This window comes from Xylocopa sonorina, chromosome 7, assembly GCF_050948175.1.
Source record: "Xylocopa sonorina isolate GNS202 chromosome 7, iyXylSono1_principal, whole genome shotgun sequence".
NCBI classification, from domain to species: domain Eukaryota; kingdom Metazoa; phylum Arthropoda; class Insecta; order Hymenoptera; family Apidae; genus Xylocopa; species Xylocopa sonorina.
The window spans coordinates 4,286,773-4,306,298 of NC_135199.1; the positions used below are offsets into that span (position 1 = coordinate 4,286,773).

Below are 19,526 nucleotides of genomic sequence, written 5' to 3' on the forward strand. Positions count from 1 at the left end.
TCGACTTTCGAGAGCAGGTTACGAACGTGAATGAATCTCTTTGTAACTTCCTTCGGGACACGCTTTTTCTCAGATCGATATCCTACGTTCCTGGCATTTAAACACCTTCGCTTGTCGCTATTTATTAACTGTAGGAACATCCTGAGTTGCGTAATTACGTCTGTCACGCGATTATTTTCAATGACTTCGAAGTATTTTGAAAAATTGTACGTACATATGCATTCTTCAATGCATCTATATATCCTGCATTTATTTCAATTATCAAAATTTGATATATGTCACCCTGCCCTGTTCTGAAATTTTTAACATTAATTACTACACTCTACTTATGTTATACAAACTCATTATACACGATCTGAATTTTTAATGTCAACTTTTTATATTCATTTGTCGCGTATAACAGGGCTTGCGCTGTCGCGATGCAACGTTTTAGAATAAAACCAAACGAAACGTATCGCGAGTAAATTTCAAAATAATCCACAACAGTTCCGTTGAAGCTTTCAGAATGTAAGCGCTGCGGCTGCGTAACGAATAAATTGTTATATAAGCCCGGTAGAGTGCTTCCGTAAACGTAGATCCTTGCGAGATCTCGAACGATTCTGACCCCGCGTGTCATTCGTAGACTTTTCAGGATTTTTCCGCCGCGCGAGGGTAATCGAAAGCGCAGGAAGAAAGACGAGGAACAAGCTAACTGCAAATTTGTTCAAAGCTTTCGAGAGACCTTCAACGAGAGTTACGAGCTACGCGGTGGAAATTGTGCGTGCGAGGTCGTTGCGTGTAATATGGAATTTCATGGTCGACGAACGAAATTAATTTGCGCGATAAAAGGGTCTAACAATGCTTGACAGCCTGTCGTAGAGACCAACGAGCGATATTTCAATAACCTTGATTTCCCTAGATTCCAAAAATATTCTCAAAATTTCATGAATATCGTTCCCTAGTCTCCATAAAATATTTTGTTTAATCTCGAAATTCTTTTATTTTTAACTCTTCCTAAGCGCTGTCCTATTTCCGTTAGTTACTCGAAATTAGCCTGTTAGGTAACATGTTAGGCAGCCTGTTTAATAGTTATAATAACCACGCACAATTGCAAGTAAAATACTGCAGACGTTGATGAAACGTACTGTCACAACTTCGAGCACTCCTAGCACAGAGGAGGGTGACTTGTGTAACCAAGAACTTGTATAATTTAACTCGATTAAACTTCAAGTTGGCTCGCAAAACTAGACAGGGTTTTTGCTAATAGATATCCGGTTTATTTATATTCTGTGTAGGGGAGGAGAGTTTCTAACTCCGTTCCCGCGTAATTACCCGAATCTTTGCGAAAGCTGCGTTAACAAAAACTTCCACGTCTACCGGATCATTTATTCGCGTATTTCCTTTCGGGAACAGGCGACCAATAAACAGTTTGCTCGATAAGATTTGCTTGCAACAATAGAACCCCGTTCATTGTAACGAAATGTAATTCAATGCTCGATTTACCGGGGTTCCGTTCGCCTCTTATTATTCGAGCTATTGCACCAATTATTGAAACTTTTGCATTCAGTAAAGTTGGATTGCATCGGTTGCAACCAAGTTTAATTCGATATCTGAAATATTACCAAGTATCAATCTACGTTTAAAATATCGTTCGAACATAATACTCGCTCGAATCGAGTTCTCCACGCGTTCGAAATAAATCAGATCCCCTTCTAATTAACACCACGCGTACGTTACACGCCTATCTCTCAATCTTTCCTCTCGTCGAAATTACCCGCTTCGAAACCGTATCACGCGAAACCTTCCGAGGCGTTTCGAGCGTCGATTATGCAAAACTGTCCGCGCCATCCTTATCATAAAACCGTTCAATTTCCTCTGGATCGAAAAGCCGGTCGATTCGAGGCAATTGCGGGAACTTGAAAGAATTCCAAGTAATTTCCATGAACACGCACCGTCCGCCAGCCGTTCTCCTCTCAATCCACGTAATACATTCGGTACCGCGAGGGTCGTAAGATTTTCACCCACGGTACCATACAGCCGCTGGCTCCGCTACGTGTCGATACAAAACGCGTGTAGGCTCGTTTGAATAAAAGATCGTTTCGAGAATCAGCGTAGCGACGAGCCGCGGGGCGAGCTTTCCATCGTGGGCAAAAATCAGGTATCGGATGATGGTTAATTCATGGTGGCAAGATCCCGCCGGACCGGGCCACGGGTAAAAAGAGACCCGTGAGCGATGAAATACATTTCGAGGCGTGGTGGTTGGCGCGCGCCCCTGCCTTCTCTTCTCCCTTCGACGCCATCAGCGTCCTCGAATTCGCCGGGTCGCGCGTCCACCGCGACGATACACGCGTCCGCCGCTTCGTCCGATTCGCGGCGAAGTTTCGAGGAAATTTCAAAGTCTAAATAAACCAGGGGCCCGGGGTATTACACAGGTGCCGCCGCTTTATGGAGTTTAAGCTCCCTCGAACGAGGTGAAATAATTAAATGTAAATAACATTGTCCGGACGTAGCGATGCGATATAGATCGTGTGTTGGCTAAGCTTCGAAACGTTCTACTTTCGAAATAAAAGCTGCCAGCGCGCTGCATCGATCGAATTTCTGATACCTTTGGCCCGAGTTCCTCGTTTGGCCCTTCTGTTACGTTTTAGTTTAGAGGAAACGCTGGTGTTCGCGCAGGAGAGAGCGTCTCGTCGAAGACTAATAACGAATATTAACCGTCGAATGGGAAACTCGGACAGTGTCTCGACGGAATGCGAACGGAAAGCCGAGAACCGTTTCATCATTCGTCGGCGGGAATAAATAACGGATACGCCAGACGCGTTTCTTCGCGAATTACAAACGCGACAAATGGTTTCACGTCAATCCTGATTCCCAGGTAGCCGACCCGTAACTCCTCGTTTATATCCATCGCGCATTTTAGCCGTGACGCGTGTCGAAGCAGCCGGATGCGACGTATCGAGAGGCTGCGTCTCTATTTTCGCGGCCGACGATATCCGAACGCGAATAATATGAAGCGACGCCGCGGAACGCGTCCCGATATCGGGGCATTATCATTATTGCAGGATATCGCGGAATAAGTTTCCGTTTTGCATCGACAGATCTACCGTGCGCCGCCGCCAGTGGAAATTTTCGCGCGGAGAGAGTCCCGGCGTACGCCATTAGGGAATCGAAAACGGGAGACGCGAATGCGGCCGTTACGCGGCAGGAAATATTTGCGTACACGGGAATCTCGTCGCGTCGTCTCCATTTTCCGAAAGAGAGTGGTGGTAATGGGAAAAGGAAGAGCGACGGAACGATAAGATGGAACTAGTTTCCTCGTGCCTCTGTCATCTATGGAGGAATCGCTCCGATTTCTATTTGCATTCCATCGCGTCTCCGATGGACTTCCTGTATTTAATAATACCGACAGAGACTGAGCGTAATTAGAGCAGGTGGGAAGAATTATCTTAAGACATTACTCTTGGCGACATTTTTCCGTTGGCTTATCAGCGTGTTACGTTTTATTTCTGCTATCCAATCGCAGTTTCCCCGATATCCGGCCGATTTATTCGGGGATTTCGAAGGTCAGCAAGGCGAAAATCGGTATAAGGGAAACGGTACTTACCACAGGCGCCCTGATTCTTCACTCGCGTATTTCTTCTCTCGAGGCAGCTAGTCTTCCTTAGATGGCAATAGTTGATGTAGGTCACGTTGTCAGCACCGCAGACGGGTTCAGAAGTCGTGGGGCAATCGGTAGGACACTGACATAAAGGTTTCCCGTTCTCTGCTACGACGCACGTCGCACCCCAAGCGCAGTAGGTCTTCTCGCAAGGCTCTGAAAAGAGAATGTGACTAATTTGTAGAGAATGAGATACTGGCTGATCGTGCGTTAGACGATAGATGGACGAAACAAGGACAAAAGAAATAGCAGGTTGTCTTAGAAATTATTACACAGCCTCGATCACCTTTTCTGGCGACCTTCTGGAATTCTACTTTTTCATATCATGCAGTATTGTCATGAAGATTAAATTATTCGTATCGGAATAGTGTCTTAAATTCTTTCTAAATGTCAATTGGGACGACTGATCTTGTCGAATTATTTATTCGGACCCGAATATGCAATTTACCCTGATTTTAATCAAATAAATTGAATCTGAGCCAGGATTAAGTTTCGCACGGTTTAAATTTGCGAAACGTATAACCATTTCGAGCGTGCTATCGATAACTGTGCATCGAAATGCAATAGCGTTGAAGGTGAAGAAGCGCCACGTTTTAAATATCAATTCGATATTTCACGTCTTATTCAAAGCTGGCTGTCACAATCTAATGGAACAGATATAGAAATTGATTTCGCTGACAGCAAGCTGCTTGATATCAGTGAAAATACATCACTATCGAACGTGAAAATTAAACAAGAATTAGAATTCCAGATAAGTGTCGAGTTTCGTTCAATCTTTTGTCAATTCTATATTCATACGACTGTACATAATATGACGCAAATCACTAATATTAAAGAAGCATTATTAAGATCTCATCGCCATTTCCTTCGACGTTCGTAAAATCCACAGTCGAAACGATTCCACGCGCGTAACGTACCGAGATTTACGATACATAAATGTCTCGTGTCTAATTTCTACGCGGTACAAATCCCAAAGCGCGTGGTGTCCCTCGGAGATGTCGATTATTTCGAGAACCCGTACCTTTAACGATCCTCTTTAACGAAGTTCGCAAAACATTCTTAAACGGGGAGAAACGAAGAGACGTTCGTAGCAAAGTTCCGGTTCGGACAGAGCGGAGGGTGGACAGAGCGCAAAAGAAACTTCGAGAACTGAATTACTGCAACGACGGGAGCGAAAATTCGTGTTTCGAAGCCTTTGTCGTTCTCGCGCCGTTGGGGACAGCCGGTAAGAAAACACCAATTAAAGGGAGCTACTCGGCGAAAATAATTAGTTTCAGCTGATCATACCGCATAGAAAGGAATTCTCGACGACGACTACGTCACCGCTCTCTCCTTTGACGACACCTCCTGTTTCTCCCTTCTCCCTTTTTTCTTCTTCCCACCGACCGTGGCTCCCTTTTTCCCGTACGCGGGAGAGAAGAGGAAGAAGGGCGAAAAAGAGAGCGAAAGGAAGGGGAGGTTCGAGGAAGCGCAATCAATTTTCCAGGAAAGTTGGCTTCAGCCCGAAAGGAGACCGCTGGGTAACCTCGACGGATAATCCGACCACCCCTGGTCATTAATATGGCGGACAAGTTGATCCTCCGTGAAAAAATCGCCCTACTCCTTCTATCCTCTCGGGTCAATCGCTCCTGGCTCTTCAGGACGCTCGGGCTTTCTTCTTATCCTCGTGGACTTGGATGACGCGGGCCGAGTTCTCGTCGAAACGGTCGTAGGACGAGGGGTGCGGTCGAGATGGACGACGTCCGCGCCGAAGCGAACGGAACGCGACCTGATAAAGAGCCGTTTTTGCCATTCGGTACGCGACCCCTTTTCCGCTTCAGCTGGACGCGAATTGACGCGTATTTGAGGTTTCCCAGCCGGAGAAACCGGCCCCGCTGAAAGCACCCCTGGGCGCGTCGCCGTGACGCGCACAAAGCGTACCCCGGTGTGTAACGTTTCACCGTTACCTTTACCACGTTTCCTTTATTTCCGTGGATGACGCAGATTTCGCTGATATTTCAAAGCGTCGAGGGTGACGACTTCTGAAGAAACTTCTCCCACCGTGTCTTTGACTGGATGGATTAAATGGGTCGTGTCGGGGACGCTGGAGTGGACTGTAATTGTGGAAATATCTAGTTCTCTCTAGTGTTCTTGTTATTTTCTCAGTGACGAAATGATCTTTCGATAGTTCATCGCGACGCATAAAGTGTAATATATTCTTTGGCGATAGACCAGATCGCGCGACAACATTTGCTTTCGACGCAGCGATTACATCTGTATTTCTTGTCCCGTCGCAGCGTCAGCGACACTGATGACCCCTTTTTACGTTTCCAATTTGTTTGACCGGCAAATTTCGCAGTTCAATTTATTTCAGTTATCGTAAAATGTTTGCAGTCCTTCTCTATACCAGCAGAGTCTAAACCCCTGACAAATATTTGTAGATTTTCTAAACGAAAAAAAAAACTTTTTTCGCTGCAGAGAGAGAAATCCTGTCGAATCCGACAAAACGCGTAAACGGTACGTTGAATGCGACTTTAATTGGTTTCACGTAGTTTCTCGAACCGGTTCAAATGGCCAGTGTAACGCCATTACGCTCGTTGTTCGATTAGAGCTGGAAACAAGTCACCGCCGTAATAAATACGTTTCACTTTCGCCGGTTTTGTCGTTAAAAGACTCCACTGGGCTATGCGCAGTCGTAACAGAATCAATTCCGCACTCTCGGCCAATTGTCCGCGTCGAACCGTGCCATTTCATTATCGAAACGCGCTGGTAAATAACTTCATATCCAAGCTCGGATAATCTTCTTTGCAACTGAACTGCAAACCCTCTAATACCTCTGATTTATTTTATAATCGGAATTACACTAAACGCGTGAATTATCGGGTATTAATTACTGCCAAAATCGAACATTTAACATTTCGCAACAGCGATCAACGGAGCATTCTTTAATGAACTAGAAAACGAAATCGTATCGGAAGTTTCGCGAGAGGTCCCGATGGAACTTAATACTTTTCATTAATCCGGCCGTGAGAAAGTGAGCGTGGGAGAATAATTCAGAAATTAATTAACGTAGACTTTGGGCTGCGCGGGAATTCGTTTAAGCTTAACGACGAAATACGTATCGCCGGAGGATCTTCGTCCGCCTTCTTCGGGTCGTAGATATTCCAAGAATGGGGTTAGCTCCTTTCTTGCCATGCACGCTGATGCAATCGCCTCGGTACGATCCATATTTCACGTAGTTTATAACAGCGGGGAAGGGGCCCTTTACTACGTCACGGTAAACAGCTCCACATTAAGTAGCAACGTACCGCTTATAGTCAGCCAGTAGTAAGGGTCAACGCTCCGTGGCATTCGATCCTGTTCCTAGGTGGATTCGCGTTAACGCTCGTCGTTCTTGTTGCCCGCTTCCTTCGCGATCGCCCCTTTTTTACTGCCTTCGATGAATTTAAAACGGGGGAGGGGGGGATAGATACGAGATACAGGATCGCTGGTACCGCGAAGAGAAACGAATATAAACGCGATGATTCTTTCCATGAAATGCTAAACTGTATACGCGATCGTTTACGCGATCGTTTCTGCCTGAAACATGAAGATATACTGTCGATAGCACGAGAAACGTTTACAGCCTGTTTACAATCTAATGATAACTGGAAGCCATTTTCTCAGCCACGAATTACGTCGTAAATCCCATTTATTTGCAATCTCTCCGTGTGCTACGGATACGCGCACCTGTACACAATGGATTTCTATATCCTGTTCTTTAAGCATCCTTTCCATTATCGTAGCACTGTACAAGGTGTACGCGAAGTAACCGAGGAATTTCAACCGCGAGTCTTGCGAAACATCGAACGGCACCGTGGTTTTCGGGTGCTGATTCGAAATGAACTCTCGTCAACGGTGATCCGGAAGTAATATACACGGTGGCTCGCGCTAAATTTCAATATATCTACACTAACGATTACCAAGCTGCGCGCCCGTCGAAGTTAATCGCTGGCAAATACCACGCGCGCGCGGACCTCATGAATTTTTCGACAGCGGTCGCTTTGATGTCAATCGAACGACATTTCGTTTCGCTGTACATCGAGCGGGCCCGTGCAGTAAGGGACGAGGGTGAGGTCGGAAGGGTAGGGCGCGATTCGCGGAGACCATTCGACCGTGGGCATTTACGAGCGACCGTGTATCGGTCGATTCAAAGGCAGTTTTCCGTGAAACGCGTCGAAAATTCAATGTACTCGATGAGCTTCTACTCGAAATTACGATCGCCTGTATTAAAATGATGCATTAATGCATGAGCCGGCCGTGACGGAGCGTTCATTATCACCGAAGTGAGAGGGCCGAGGATGCAGAATTCGCTTCAGGAAGCGCATAATAATTTCGCGCTCCCAGCTGGACTCTATTTACGATCAATTTTACTACGAAACGGTTTTTAACGTTTTCTACTCTAGACAAGTGGAATCTACTCGTAAATGAATTACGACGGAATAAAACGGTATTCGTTCGAATGTACTACTGCATTTTCATGGCGATTCGCCCCCAGGGCAGTAACTATAAAAAAATGAAAGCTGCATTAAGAGCGCGAAGAGAATCGACAAGCATCGAAGAACAGTCATTACCCATACGGTACGAACACCTTCTACATCGTCGTTGGCGATCATTTTAAAGTACCGCTACGCCCTGTGTAAGGTCGACAGTGCATAACTAGGCAGTCGTATCGAGATAAGGGCCTGGCAGATAACGGTGTATCTACCACGGGGTAGCGCCGAGGCGCCCTTACAGCTGAGATTTTACTCGCCGATAACGTGCTAATTCTCCCCAAGGTTGGATATATTTCGTGTACACGCCATTAGCAGCGGCGTTTAATTAAATAACATTTTCACGAGAAATTAATAAGTGCACGTCACGGTACGCTAATGACGTAAATAAACATTGCCGTTGAAAAGGTTCGTTCATCGCAACGATAATAACCGCGAAAGGGGTGGCAATTTATAGGACATCGTAAACGAGATTATCCTTTAAGTTAATTAAATATCGTATTTGCCGAATAGCGCCGGTGAAGATTATCGTGTAAACCGTTCTATGGTGGGGCGATAATTTGCGAGCATGCGATCGTTTATATTTCATTATCCGAACACGTGATTTTCCTAGATGAAATGTAATATCGATTCAGAATTTTAGTCGCGCTGATAGCGATGGTTTCAAGTGACACGAATCGTATTCCGGCTTCTCAAAAGGGAGACCGTCCATACGATCCGCGCGCGAATGAAATTTGGAAATTCATACGCGCAAACAAGACCTCGCGATACGGTTTCATATTAAACGCATCGTAGAATTTCGATTAATTTCTCGCCAACACAGGCGGAAGTTGAATCTAACGTTATTTGATTTGATAGCGCATTTGAATACCGATTCCGATCTATATACGTTAAACACGCGTAACAATCTGACAGGCTACCTCCACGTGTCGGAACATTTCAGGTAAATATCGATCCGTTCTGTTTTTTTGCCTCAACTTCAACACACCGTTACCCCGATTTTTGCATGCCAGCTGTCAACTTTCTTCTTACGATACCGATATTCGATAGAAAAATATCGGGAGTAGCTGTTCGCGCGAGCGGAAGCGTCGTTTCGGTTGCCACGATTCGAGCCACGAGTCGGCGTTTTTGCCGCTGGCTCGCATTTTTCCCGGCAACCTGATCATCTGTCATGATCCATCTTGCTCGGCCATAAAATGGAACAGCTACGTTTCTTCGGAGAAGTCGTCCGGATCGCGTACGCGTACGTGTTCCGGAAGAGTAACGGCTATCGAGTTAGACGCGTCACTTTCGCGTATTAATAACCGCTAATCCGTGGGCTATTATCGAATCGAAATTAACACGCAGAAACTCTAACGGAATTATCGCAGTGTACCCAAAGGTATAATCCCAAATGAGCTTTACACCGTTAAAACGGCAATTTCTGCTATAAAAACAAACTGTCCGGATAAGTCGATTACAGAACGCTTTATTTTTATAAATCCTCCATGACACCTTTCGACATCGCGGTCCGGATTATCTTGTGTGGTGGCCTTCCGACACTCGTCACTCGAGGGACAGCATCACTAACAGTTTCCCGATAGTACGCGAATACCTATCCTTTCCAATACATAGAAGTTCTGACCTGTCCCTAATATCCCAGCGTCTAAGGCAGGGCCTGCTAGGTAGCCTTACTGATGAGTCCACTAGCAGGCCCAGGACAAAACGTTCTTCCCCTCTCTTTTCTTTCCTCCTTTCCTCTTCCATTCTACAGCAAACCGAAGCACTTCGTTTCACTTGAAACGTCAGCGCGTTCAGCCGAGACTGGGGTCGTCGAGAACAAGAAGCACCGCGGCGAAACAGTAAACCCAATAACAGCGGGAAGCGGCGCATTCCTCCGCGGTTCATTAACCAGGACAATTATTATCCTATTGTTGAAAGGGCAAACTCGATTCGACCGCGGATTTCCACGTCGCGAGAGTCAGCGTAATTATTCCGCATGCCACTTGATTAGTCCCTACGAGTTCGCCCAGCTCTGAGCTCGGCCACGTCGCGCCATAGGTAGGTACACAAGTGATTCTGGCCAGGATACGCCGTCGTTTCAACTTTCATCCAGGACTCGTGGACACTCCATACGAATACAAATTATTCGAATAAACTCGGCTAATTACTCGCGTTAACCGTTCGCCTGGGGTATCGCGCGTTCTTCCCTGCCTCGCGGCGACGATCCCAGCCACGTTCTTTCGTTGCACGATTGCCGTTGTCCGAGGAACCTTCCGGTTAATGAGATGACAGGAAAAACACGCGGTTGTAACCAGCGTACGTGTTTTACGAATACGAGAGGAATTAACAGAAAATTTAGTCGCTAAGCGACGCACAAATGAGATGTTGAGTTAAAGAGACGAGGGTGAGAATCTTTCTGAGGGATAATAGTAAATGAAATTTTGACGGGGATGGGGCTTTTACGATCGTGAACCGATGCTGGTGTGGCGGCTACGATTCCTGGTATTTTCGAGTCGTAAATTCTCTAAAGAAATAACAATGCGTTCCTACGACACAGCGCAGGTCTGGCCACCGCGGGTTAGCACTTGGCGACCAGGCCCGCGCGTTTCCTAAACCCGATACCCGTCTGGTTTGTGTCCATCATCTGGGCCAAGCAATTGTTTCCCTTAAGATTTCGTCGCGACTGAGCATTGCCAGTCGCGTACGATAGATCCTTGAACGTGGTTTATTTATGACCAATTTCCGTCCGTTACGTTTCGTGGAAACGTTCACTCTCCTCGTCTGTGCATCCATCCTTTTCATACTGGGATTTCCCATCCTTTTCTATACGCATTTTTAAGGGACGACATTTTCGTCCTCGCGACAGTTCGATTCGGACAGTTCGGTTAGAACGACGCAAGCACATAGTTCTGTTAGAACAACGCTAGCATATAGTTCGGTTAGAACAGTTCGGCGAGAACACCCTGTTCGTTAGAGCAGCCTCCATATTCGTCAAGAATTGTGAGGTCAAGTTGAGTTTCACTAGAGTCGCGTAGCGACGTAAAAGAAATCGTAGCCGTAGCACCGCCCCCAACATTAAGAACTATTGTTTTATTATTGTTTCGCTATTGTTAACTGTTGTTGATTGTTTTATATTAAATTGTGGGCAAAAAGGTCGAGTGTGGTTCCTTACTCCCGTTACATTGCCCTCAATTATTGGTGACCCCGACGTGATCACCGAACGTGTAGTGCGGTAGTGATCCGTCGTAACATATAACAGTAGTGCGGAACGTTTTTTTGGTTGGTGCGTAACATCATTATGGCTACACCATCTCACTCCGGTGCCTCCGTGGATCGCGTGGCCGTCCGTCTACCGGATTTTTACGCAGCGGATCCGGAGATGTGGTTTACTATCGCGGAACGCAGTTTCGAGGCCGCAGGAGTAACCACGGAGCACACCAGGTACGGCTATATCCTCGGTGCGTTGCCAACGCAGTACTCCATGGAGGTGAGAGACATTATCATGAATCCACCCGCCGCCACGCCGTACCAGAAGCTGAAGACGGAGCTGATCCGCCGGTTGAGCTCGTCGCAGGAGCAGAAGACCCGGCGCCTCCTGGAATCCGAGGAAATGGGCGACAGAAGACCGTCGCAATTTCTGCGCCACCTCCGAAACCTGGCCGGTACGACCGTATCGGACAACGTGCTGAAGACCCTGTGGATGGGTCGGCTACCTGCGAGCCTGCAGCTGATTCTCGCCACGATGCGGGACGCGGAGTTGGACCGCATTGCGGAAGTGGCGGACGCCGTGTCCGAAACCTACCACGGCAGCGCCAAGATCGCGGTAGCTTCCGCCACCGCCGGAGCGGCCGACGGAAATACACATGGAAGCGGTAGCGCTGACGCCTCGGTTCACGAGTGTATTAGTCAGCTGCGAGAAGAAATCGCGACCCTCCGCAGAGAAGTGAACCGGGGAAGGCCTTCGCGACGTGACGGAGAGCGGGGAAGATCACCTCGACGTTCGCGATCCGGTTCAGCTGCCCGACGACGCCTCGAGCTACGAGGAGGTAGGTGTTACTACCATTGGAAATTCGGCTCGCAGGCCCATATCTGCACACCGCCGTGCAACTGGCACTCGTCGGGAAACGCCAAGGGCAGTCGTTAATGACGGCGGACGACGCTGCCCCGACGAATCGCCGTCTATTTGTAGTCGATTACGCGACGAAGACGCAGTTTTTGGTCGACACAGGCGCCGACCTCTGTGTAATCCCGAGAGCGATGGCTCGTGGCAATCGGGAAAAGTCGCAGTATCTTCTCTACGCGGCGAACGGGACGGAGATCCCTACGTACGGGACAGTGACGATAACCTTAGACCTCGGGCTACGCCGCGCGTTCACCTGGCGTTTTGTGGTAGCCGAGGTAAGAAAACCCATAATTGGTGTGGACTTTTTGTACCATTATGGGTTACTAGTCGATGTGCGAAATCGTCGTCTGTTGGATCAGACGACGTCAATATCAGTGTCCGGTTGGACGACCAAGCAGGCCTCGTCGATTCCGAGCATTAAAACCGTGCTTGGCGGTTCGATGTTCCACGAGGTGCTGCAAAAATTCCCGGAGATCACTCGGCCAGAGGGATCACCGTCGCAGACTGCACATTCGACCGTGCATTACATCCGCACGACACCGGGGCCGCCAGTGACAAGCAAACCCCGCCGACTCGCACCTGATCGGCTGAAGGCGGCGAAAAAGGAGTTCGAAACTATGATGCAGCTAGGCATCGTTCGACCGTCGGAGAGCAGCTGGTCTTCTCCGTTGCACATGGTGCCGAAGAAAGGAGAGGACGAATGGAGACCCTGTGGCGATTACAGGGGTCTCAACGCACGGACGCTGCCCGATAGATACCCGGTGCGGCATATCGAGGACTTCGCGCAGGCACTTCATGGTAAGACGATATTCTCTACCATCGACTTAGTGCGTGCATACAATCAGATTCCCGTCGCCGCGGAAGACGTGCATAAGACCGCGATAACGACACCGTTCGGGCTGTTTGAGTTCCCGTTCATGTCGTTCGGACTACGTAACGCGGCACAGACTTTCCAACGATTCATCGATGAAGTGTTACGCGGGTTGGACTTTTGTTATGCGTACATCGATGACATCCTCGTCGCCTCATCGTCCGAAGAGGAGCACCGACAGCACCTGGAGGAGCTGTTTAAGCGGCTGAAGCAATACGGCGTGGTGGTTAACCCGTCGAAATGCCACTTCGGAAAGTCCGAGGTTAAGTTTTTGGGCTACCTCGTTAACGGCGAAGGTTCTCGGCCGTTAGAAGACAAGGTGGAGGCCATCGCGAGATACCCGCAGCCTACCACAGCGAAGCAGCTACGGCAGTTCCTAGGTATGCTAAACTTTTATAGAAGGTTTATACCTAGGGCCGCACAGGTGCAGGCGCCCCTGAACGACCTGTTACACGATGGCGTCAAGGGTCGGGCGCCGGTCAACTGGACCCCCGAAGCAGCAGCGGCTTTCGAAGAGTGCAAGCAAGGCCTTGCACAAGCCGCGCTGCTAGCACATCCTAAGGCGGACGCGCCTCTGTCGCTGACATGCGACGCATCAGACTTCACCGTTGGTGGGGTCCTCCAACAACGCAACGGCGATCATTGGGAGCCGTTAGCCTTCTTCTCGAAAAAACTCAGCCCCACCGAGAAGAATTACGGGGCCTACGACCGAGAGCTGCTGGCGATCTACCTGGCTATTAAACATTTCCGCCACATGGTGGAGGCGCGAACGTTCACGGTGTTTACTGATCACAAACCCATCACGTTCGCGTTCAGGCAGAAGCCGGAGAAATGCACGCCCAGGCAATTTCGCTACCTGGACTTTATAAGCCAGTTCACGACGGATATACGTCATATCGCCGGCAAGGATAACATCGTCGCTGACGCCCTATCCAGAGTGGAAACGCTAGAGGAAGCGTTGGACTACGACGCGCTAGCGCAATCGCAGAGCAGCGACGAAGAGCTGCAGGCATACCTGCGTGACAACACCGGGACCACGCTCCACCTGAAGAAGGTGACCCTGCCAGGGACCAGTACCAGCGTCTATTGTGACGCATCAACGGAGACCATGAGGCCTTACATCACTGGACCATTTAGACGAGCGGCCTTCAACGCCGTCCACCGCCTGGCGCATCCCGGAATCAACGCGACGGTCAAACTCGTAACGGAGCGTTACGTTTGGCCGTCCATCAAGAAGGACTGCCGAGAGTGGGCTCGAAGTTGCCTGGAATGCCAACGGTGCAAGGTGACACGGCACGTGCAAGCACCGCCAGGCAACTTCGCAACGCCCTCAGGGAGGTTCGAACATGTACATTTGGACATTGTAATTTTACCGATGTCTGAAGGTTTCAGGTATTGCCTCACCTGCATCGACCGCTTCAGCCGTTGGCCTGAGGCGATACCCCTGAGGGACCAGGAGGCAGCCACCGTGGCGCGGGCATTTTACGAGGGTTGGATCAGCCGGTTCGGCACGCCCGCGAGGATCACCACCGATCAAGGTAGGCAATTTGAGTCGCACCTTTTTAAACACCTTACGGAGTTGACAGGTACGACCCACTGGAGGACCACGGCCTACCACCCGGCAGCCAATGGCATGGTGGAACGTTTCCACCGACAACTGAAGGCAGCGATCCGCTGCCACGCCAACACCACATGGACGGAGGTGCTACCAACCATCCTGCTGGGCATCAGGGCAGCATGGCGAGAGGACCTCCACGCGACATCGGCGGACCTTCTATACGGCGAGTCTCTACGCCTGCCCGGCGAATTCCTCGCCCCACATCCGGAAGGAGCGGACCACCGTCCAGAGGACTTCGTCCAACGACTGCGCCAGCATTTCCGCAGCATCGCTCCGGCTGCTGGCAGTCGACACGGCACACGCCGTACTTTCATCTTTAAAAATCTACCGGAGGCGGACTACGTCTTCTTACGCAACGACGCGGTTAAAGGGATCCTGCAACCGCCGTACGATGGACCGTTCAAGGTCCTGTCAAGGACCGAGAAATTCTACACCCTGGACATCAGGGGCAAGCGGTCAACGGTCAGTATTGACCGCCTGAAGCCAGCCTACGTCATCCAGGACGCGGATGATAGGCCAACGTACCACACGCCGCCCGAAGAACCACGGACCCCGTCAGCGGCAACCGTCCCGGAGGCACCACTCAGGACGACACGATCCGGGAGACGCGTTCGTTTCCCCGATCGTCTACAATTATCGTGATTGGATCAATCACTGGCAGGGGGGTGATGTGGCGGCTACGATTCCTGGTATTTTCGAGTCGTAAATTCTCTAAAGAAATAACAATGCGTTCCTACGACACAGCGCAGGTCTGGCCACCGCGGGTTAGCACTTGGCGACCAGGCCCGCGCGTTTCCTAAACCCGATACCCGTCTGGTTTGTGTCCATCATCTGGGCCAAGCAATTGTTTCCCTTAAGATTTCGTCGCGACTGAGCATTGCCAGTCGCGTACGATAGATCCTTGAACGTGGTTTATTTATGACCAATTTCCGTCCGTTACGTTTCGTGGAAACGTTCACTCTCCTCGTCTGTGCATCCATCCTTTTCATACTGGGATTTCCCATCCTTTTCTATACGCATTTTTAAGGGACGACATTTTCGTCCTCGCGACAGTTCGATTCGGACAGTTCGGTTAGAACGACGCAAGCACATAGTTCTGTTAGAACAACGCTAGCATATAGTTCGGTTAGAACAGTTCGGCGAGAACACCCTGTTCGTTAGAGCAGCCTCCATATTCGTCAAGAATTGTGAGGTCAAGTTGAGTTTCACTAGAGTCGCGTAGCGACGTAAAAGAAATCGTAGCCGTAGCACCGCCCCCAACATTAAGAACTATTGTTTTATTATTGTTTCGCTATTGTTAACTGTTGTTGATTGTTTTATATTAAATTGTGGGCAAAAAGGTCGAGTGTGGTTCCTTACTCCCGTTACATTGCCCTCACTGGGAATAACCCAGTGGGGAATAGCGGTCTTAATGTAACGCGAACGCATCGGAAGAAATACTCGAATTGTTTTGTCGATAATGGTTAGTAGAATAATTGGCAGGCAACAGATGGTTTACCGTTGCGAAAATGGAACGACGATAAACACATTAAAAAAAGACTGATTACCGATCTCTTATTTTTTGAAGAGCTATTCGTAACGTTTGTGTGGCAGTTGCAGAAAATTACGTATAATTGGAAATGTAATTAGCGTTTAAATGTCATTCCGTGTCAATTTCTCTGCAATGCGGCACTCGGTTTTCAAAATTACAAGTTGCATTCGGCGGAAAAACAGTTTTAAAAAAACCATGGTGACGAGCGAGCGTACCAGAAAATGCATCGTCAAACGTTCAAAGAAACGTTAAAAATTCCACTCTTTTGCTAATTAATATTAAATACTTCAAAGCTTTCCAATATCCTCAATTGCGCGTACCAAGCGTCAGCCTGCCATGCAGCCAACGATATAAATTGGCCGACTAAGTGAGTTCAAATTCGACTGCGACAAAATTTAGCTGCAATTCTGCGCGCAATAAATTAACCATTTTCTTAGCGCATAGAAAGAACGTGCAGAATGGCACAAAAAAAAATGCACAGCCGATAAAATATCTGCACTGAAAAAGTGAATCGATAGAAGAACTATCCCAAGAAACTAAAAGTATTAAAAGTAGACCATTGAGGAAAATCGATAAGGATCCAGCGAAGGTCCTCGCGAACAAATCACGCGGATCGCAACGACTCGAGTCCACAATTTTCACTTAATCCTTCATCGACGATCGCTCCGCCACCCCGTCACCACTCGAGCACGGTACACCCATCGAGCGTGCCATTTTCTTCCTCCTGTAGAGGGATCTTGTCAAGGGAAGCTCGCCAGGTAATTATCCCCTCGATCTGACTTCTCATACCACGGACTAGCTCGCGCAGCGATCACCCTCTGCCGAGTCTTTCGCCTCGGTTTCATCCCACTGTTCTCCTCCGACCCCATTTCTTCCGCGCCACCCGGCCAACTTCGATCCCTTTGATCAGGGAGCCTGGGCTGACGATGCGGCCCGTACTCTTCATCCAAGCGAAACGACGCCGCGCGGAATCGCTCCGTTTCCTCGGATCGAATCCGGCAGTGATCATTTATTAGCTTCGAACCGCCGCCAGCTCGTTTCCACGGCCAATTATCCCGTTCAAGTGGATCATTCGCGGGCTGTTATACCGTTAATGATTCGATTTAAATACGAGGCCAGAGGCGAGTAGTATAATTGTTTGGACTGCGTGGATTCGTTCGTCGAAAAAGACTCTGTTCGTCTCGTCCGATTGTGAATTATTTTCTATCGGAATGGAATCGATGTCTCGTTTAACAGGTCTCGAATTAGAACGAGCCTTGACGTCAAACGTTAACCGCGAACCCCTGGAATCGTTGTTGAGGCTGGTTCGAATGCCAGGATCGTGGGTCGTCTAATTTTAAGATCGGCTGTCTGTATTCGTGGAATGTCGTGGCTTCGGGATCCAATCTTGGCCGTCGAGCGAGGGGGGAAAGCTCTCGGTTAGGATAGTGGGAATTCGGGGTGCAGAAATATATAGCGTCTGATGCAAGGATGCACGGAGACGCTAATTGCGAATTAATAAGACATCGAGTGGCTAGACGGTTGTGTTCAAACGAAACTCGATAAGTTCGTATAAATTATTTCATCGAATGAAATGAAACTGTTGGGAAAACTGCGCGATAGAAAGACACGATCGTTCGTTCAATTACCAATACCTACAATCGTTGTACGGCTTATCTTAAATTTCGTTAGAAACCTCGATAACAGCGAATCGAACGGTACCGAGGATATCTTCGATGAAGCAAAAGAGGGTAAACTGAAAATAGGGAACGTTGCAATTACGGGGCGGGAAGAGAAACTTCTGGCATTCCGAGGAAGCGTTTAGACAGCTCGCCGCCTAATGACAGCAGTAGCCGTGGCTGAGCGATCCGGTTATGACATTCTAAAGCCGGTGGGAACGAGAAACGGAGGGAAACAGGGGGCACAGAAGGTCCGTGTATCGTAAAAACCGGCGAACCGCTCGTGCAACTTCCTTCTTCGCATTTCAACCGGCATTAATCCTTCAAGGTAGTATAAAAAACTCTCTCTCTCTCTCTCTCTCTCTCTCTTCCTCTGCTCTCGTTTCGTCTCCAGGCAAGGGCCAAGCTGGTCGAAAGAAGGAAAGTGGGACTGAAGTGGAAAAGGGATGAAAAAGCCCGAGCCCGGGCAACGATGCCGCTTCAAGTTTAATCGTTTTTAAAAACTCCTCTAGACGAGACGGCGGGCTCATGAAATTATCCTCGAAGTAGAGGGTTGCTGAAGACATCCTTGTCCTTAGGCCAGCATCCTTTTCGCCGTCTCCCATGACAATCGGTCCGTGCTTCGACTGCCAGCTCGACTTAATTACTCGTGGCGAGCGACGCGAATATTCGTTTCGCGCCTCGACTCGCCGGAAATCGATCCCTAATGGACGGGTACGATACGAGATACTGAAATCGAGGAAGCTGACATGATTCGCAGACACTTCGATGGTTCGATAATATTCTATCTTCTAATTTACATAGTCTTTCAGTCTGATCAAATAGAGTTGATCGCGTTTAAAAGAAATTGGACTTTGAATATTTTCATTCGAAACAACACGCGCGAGGGAGTGCAAAAGTATCAAAGAGTTTTCCATTTTTGTGAAACGCAATTTTGTATAAAATTTCAAACTCCGCGGAAAGCAGGGCTCGGAATTGTATTTGCAGAGTTTACCGGGTTTTTTCCCGCATTCTCGACAACCTTTTCAAAGAATGCTCAATTTCGTAGCTGCGGAAAGTCACGCTGCTAGTATGTAGTATTTACCTTCATTCAACCGTAATCTTCGCGCGAGCGTAATTGGAAAAGTTAAGAATTACATTCGCGGATAAGTCTGCCAAACACGGGATCAACCGAATAGCCGAAATTCGGAGCAGTGTTATATAGTTAATTATCGCGGAGGGTTCTATTTACGCTAATTACTTTAGGGGAGGGAAACAGGTAGAGTGATCGATGCACACTGGCTCGTAATTAGCGTACGTGCGCGTATTCACGCGAGGAACTGCACGTACACACTTTCGCGTCACCGCCATTGCCCAAACGGGGAAACCAAACTTGCACGTACAGGGTACATCAGAAGTAACTCGTGTAACATCCGAAACCTGCGAACGAAATCCAATATCGGCCGAGGTACACACACGCCAATAAAAGGTTCACCGATGTTTATGGCTTTACCACTGACGAAGTATCAATAGAGGGTATTATGTTCGCGAGAACTAGTCGGTAAAGGGAATAATGAAATACAACAACCTCGAAAAAGAAGTATCCGAAACTGGAA

The 19,526-nt window shown here is 48.4% G+C and overlaps 1 protein-coding gene across 14 annotated transcripts in view; it reads right to left on the bottom strand.

Annotated features, from left to right (window-relative positions):
* The window catches only part of LOC143425434 (agrin), a 371,036-nt gene that overhangs the window by 105,307 nt on the left and 246,203 nt on the right, over positions 1 to 19,526 (bottom strand). For all 14 annotated transcript variants that reach the window (XM_076898201.1, XM_076898200.1, XM_076898199.1 and 11 more), the window contains one exon: positions 3,584 to 3,793. In XM_076898201.1, coding sequence (XP_076754316.1) covers positions 3,584 to 3,793 — 210 coding nt within the window. The remainder of the gene's footprint in view (positions 1 to 3,583; positions 3,794 to 19,526) is intronic.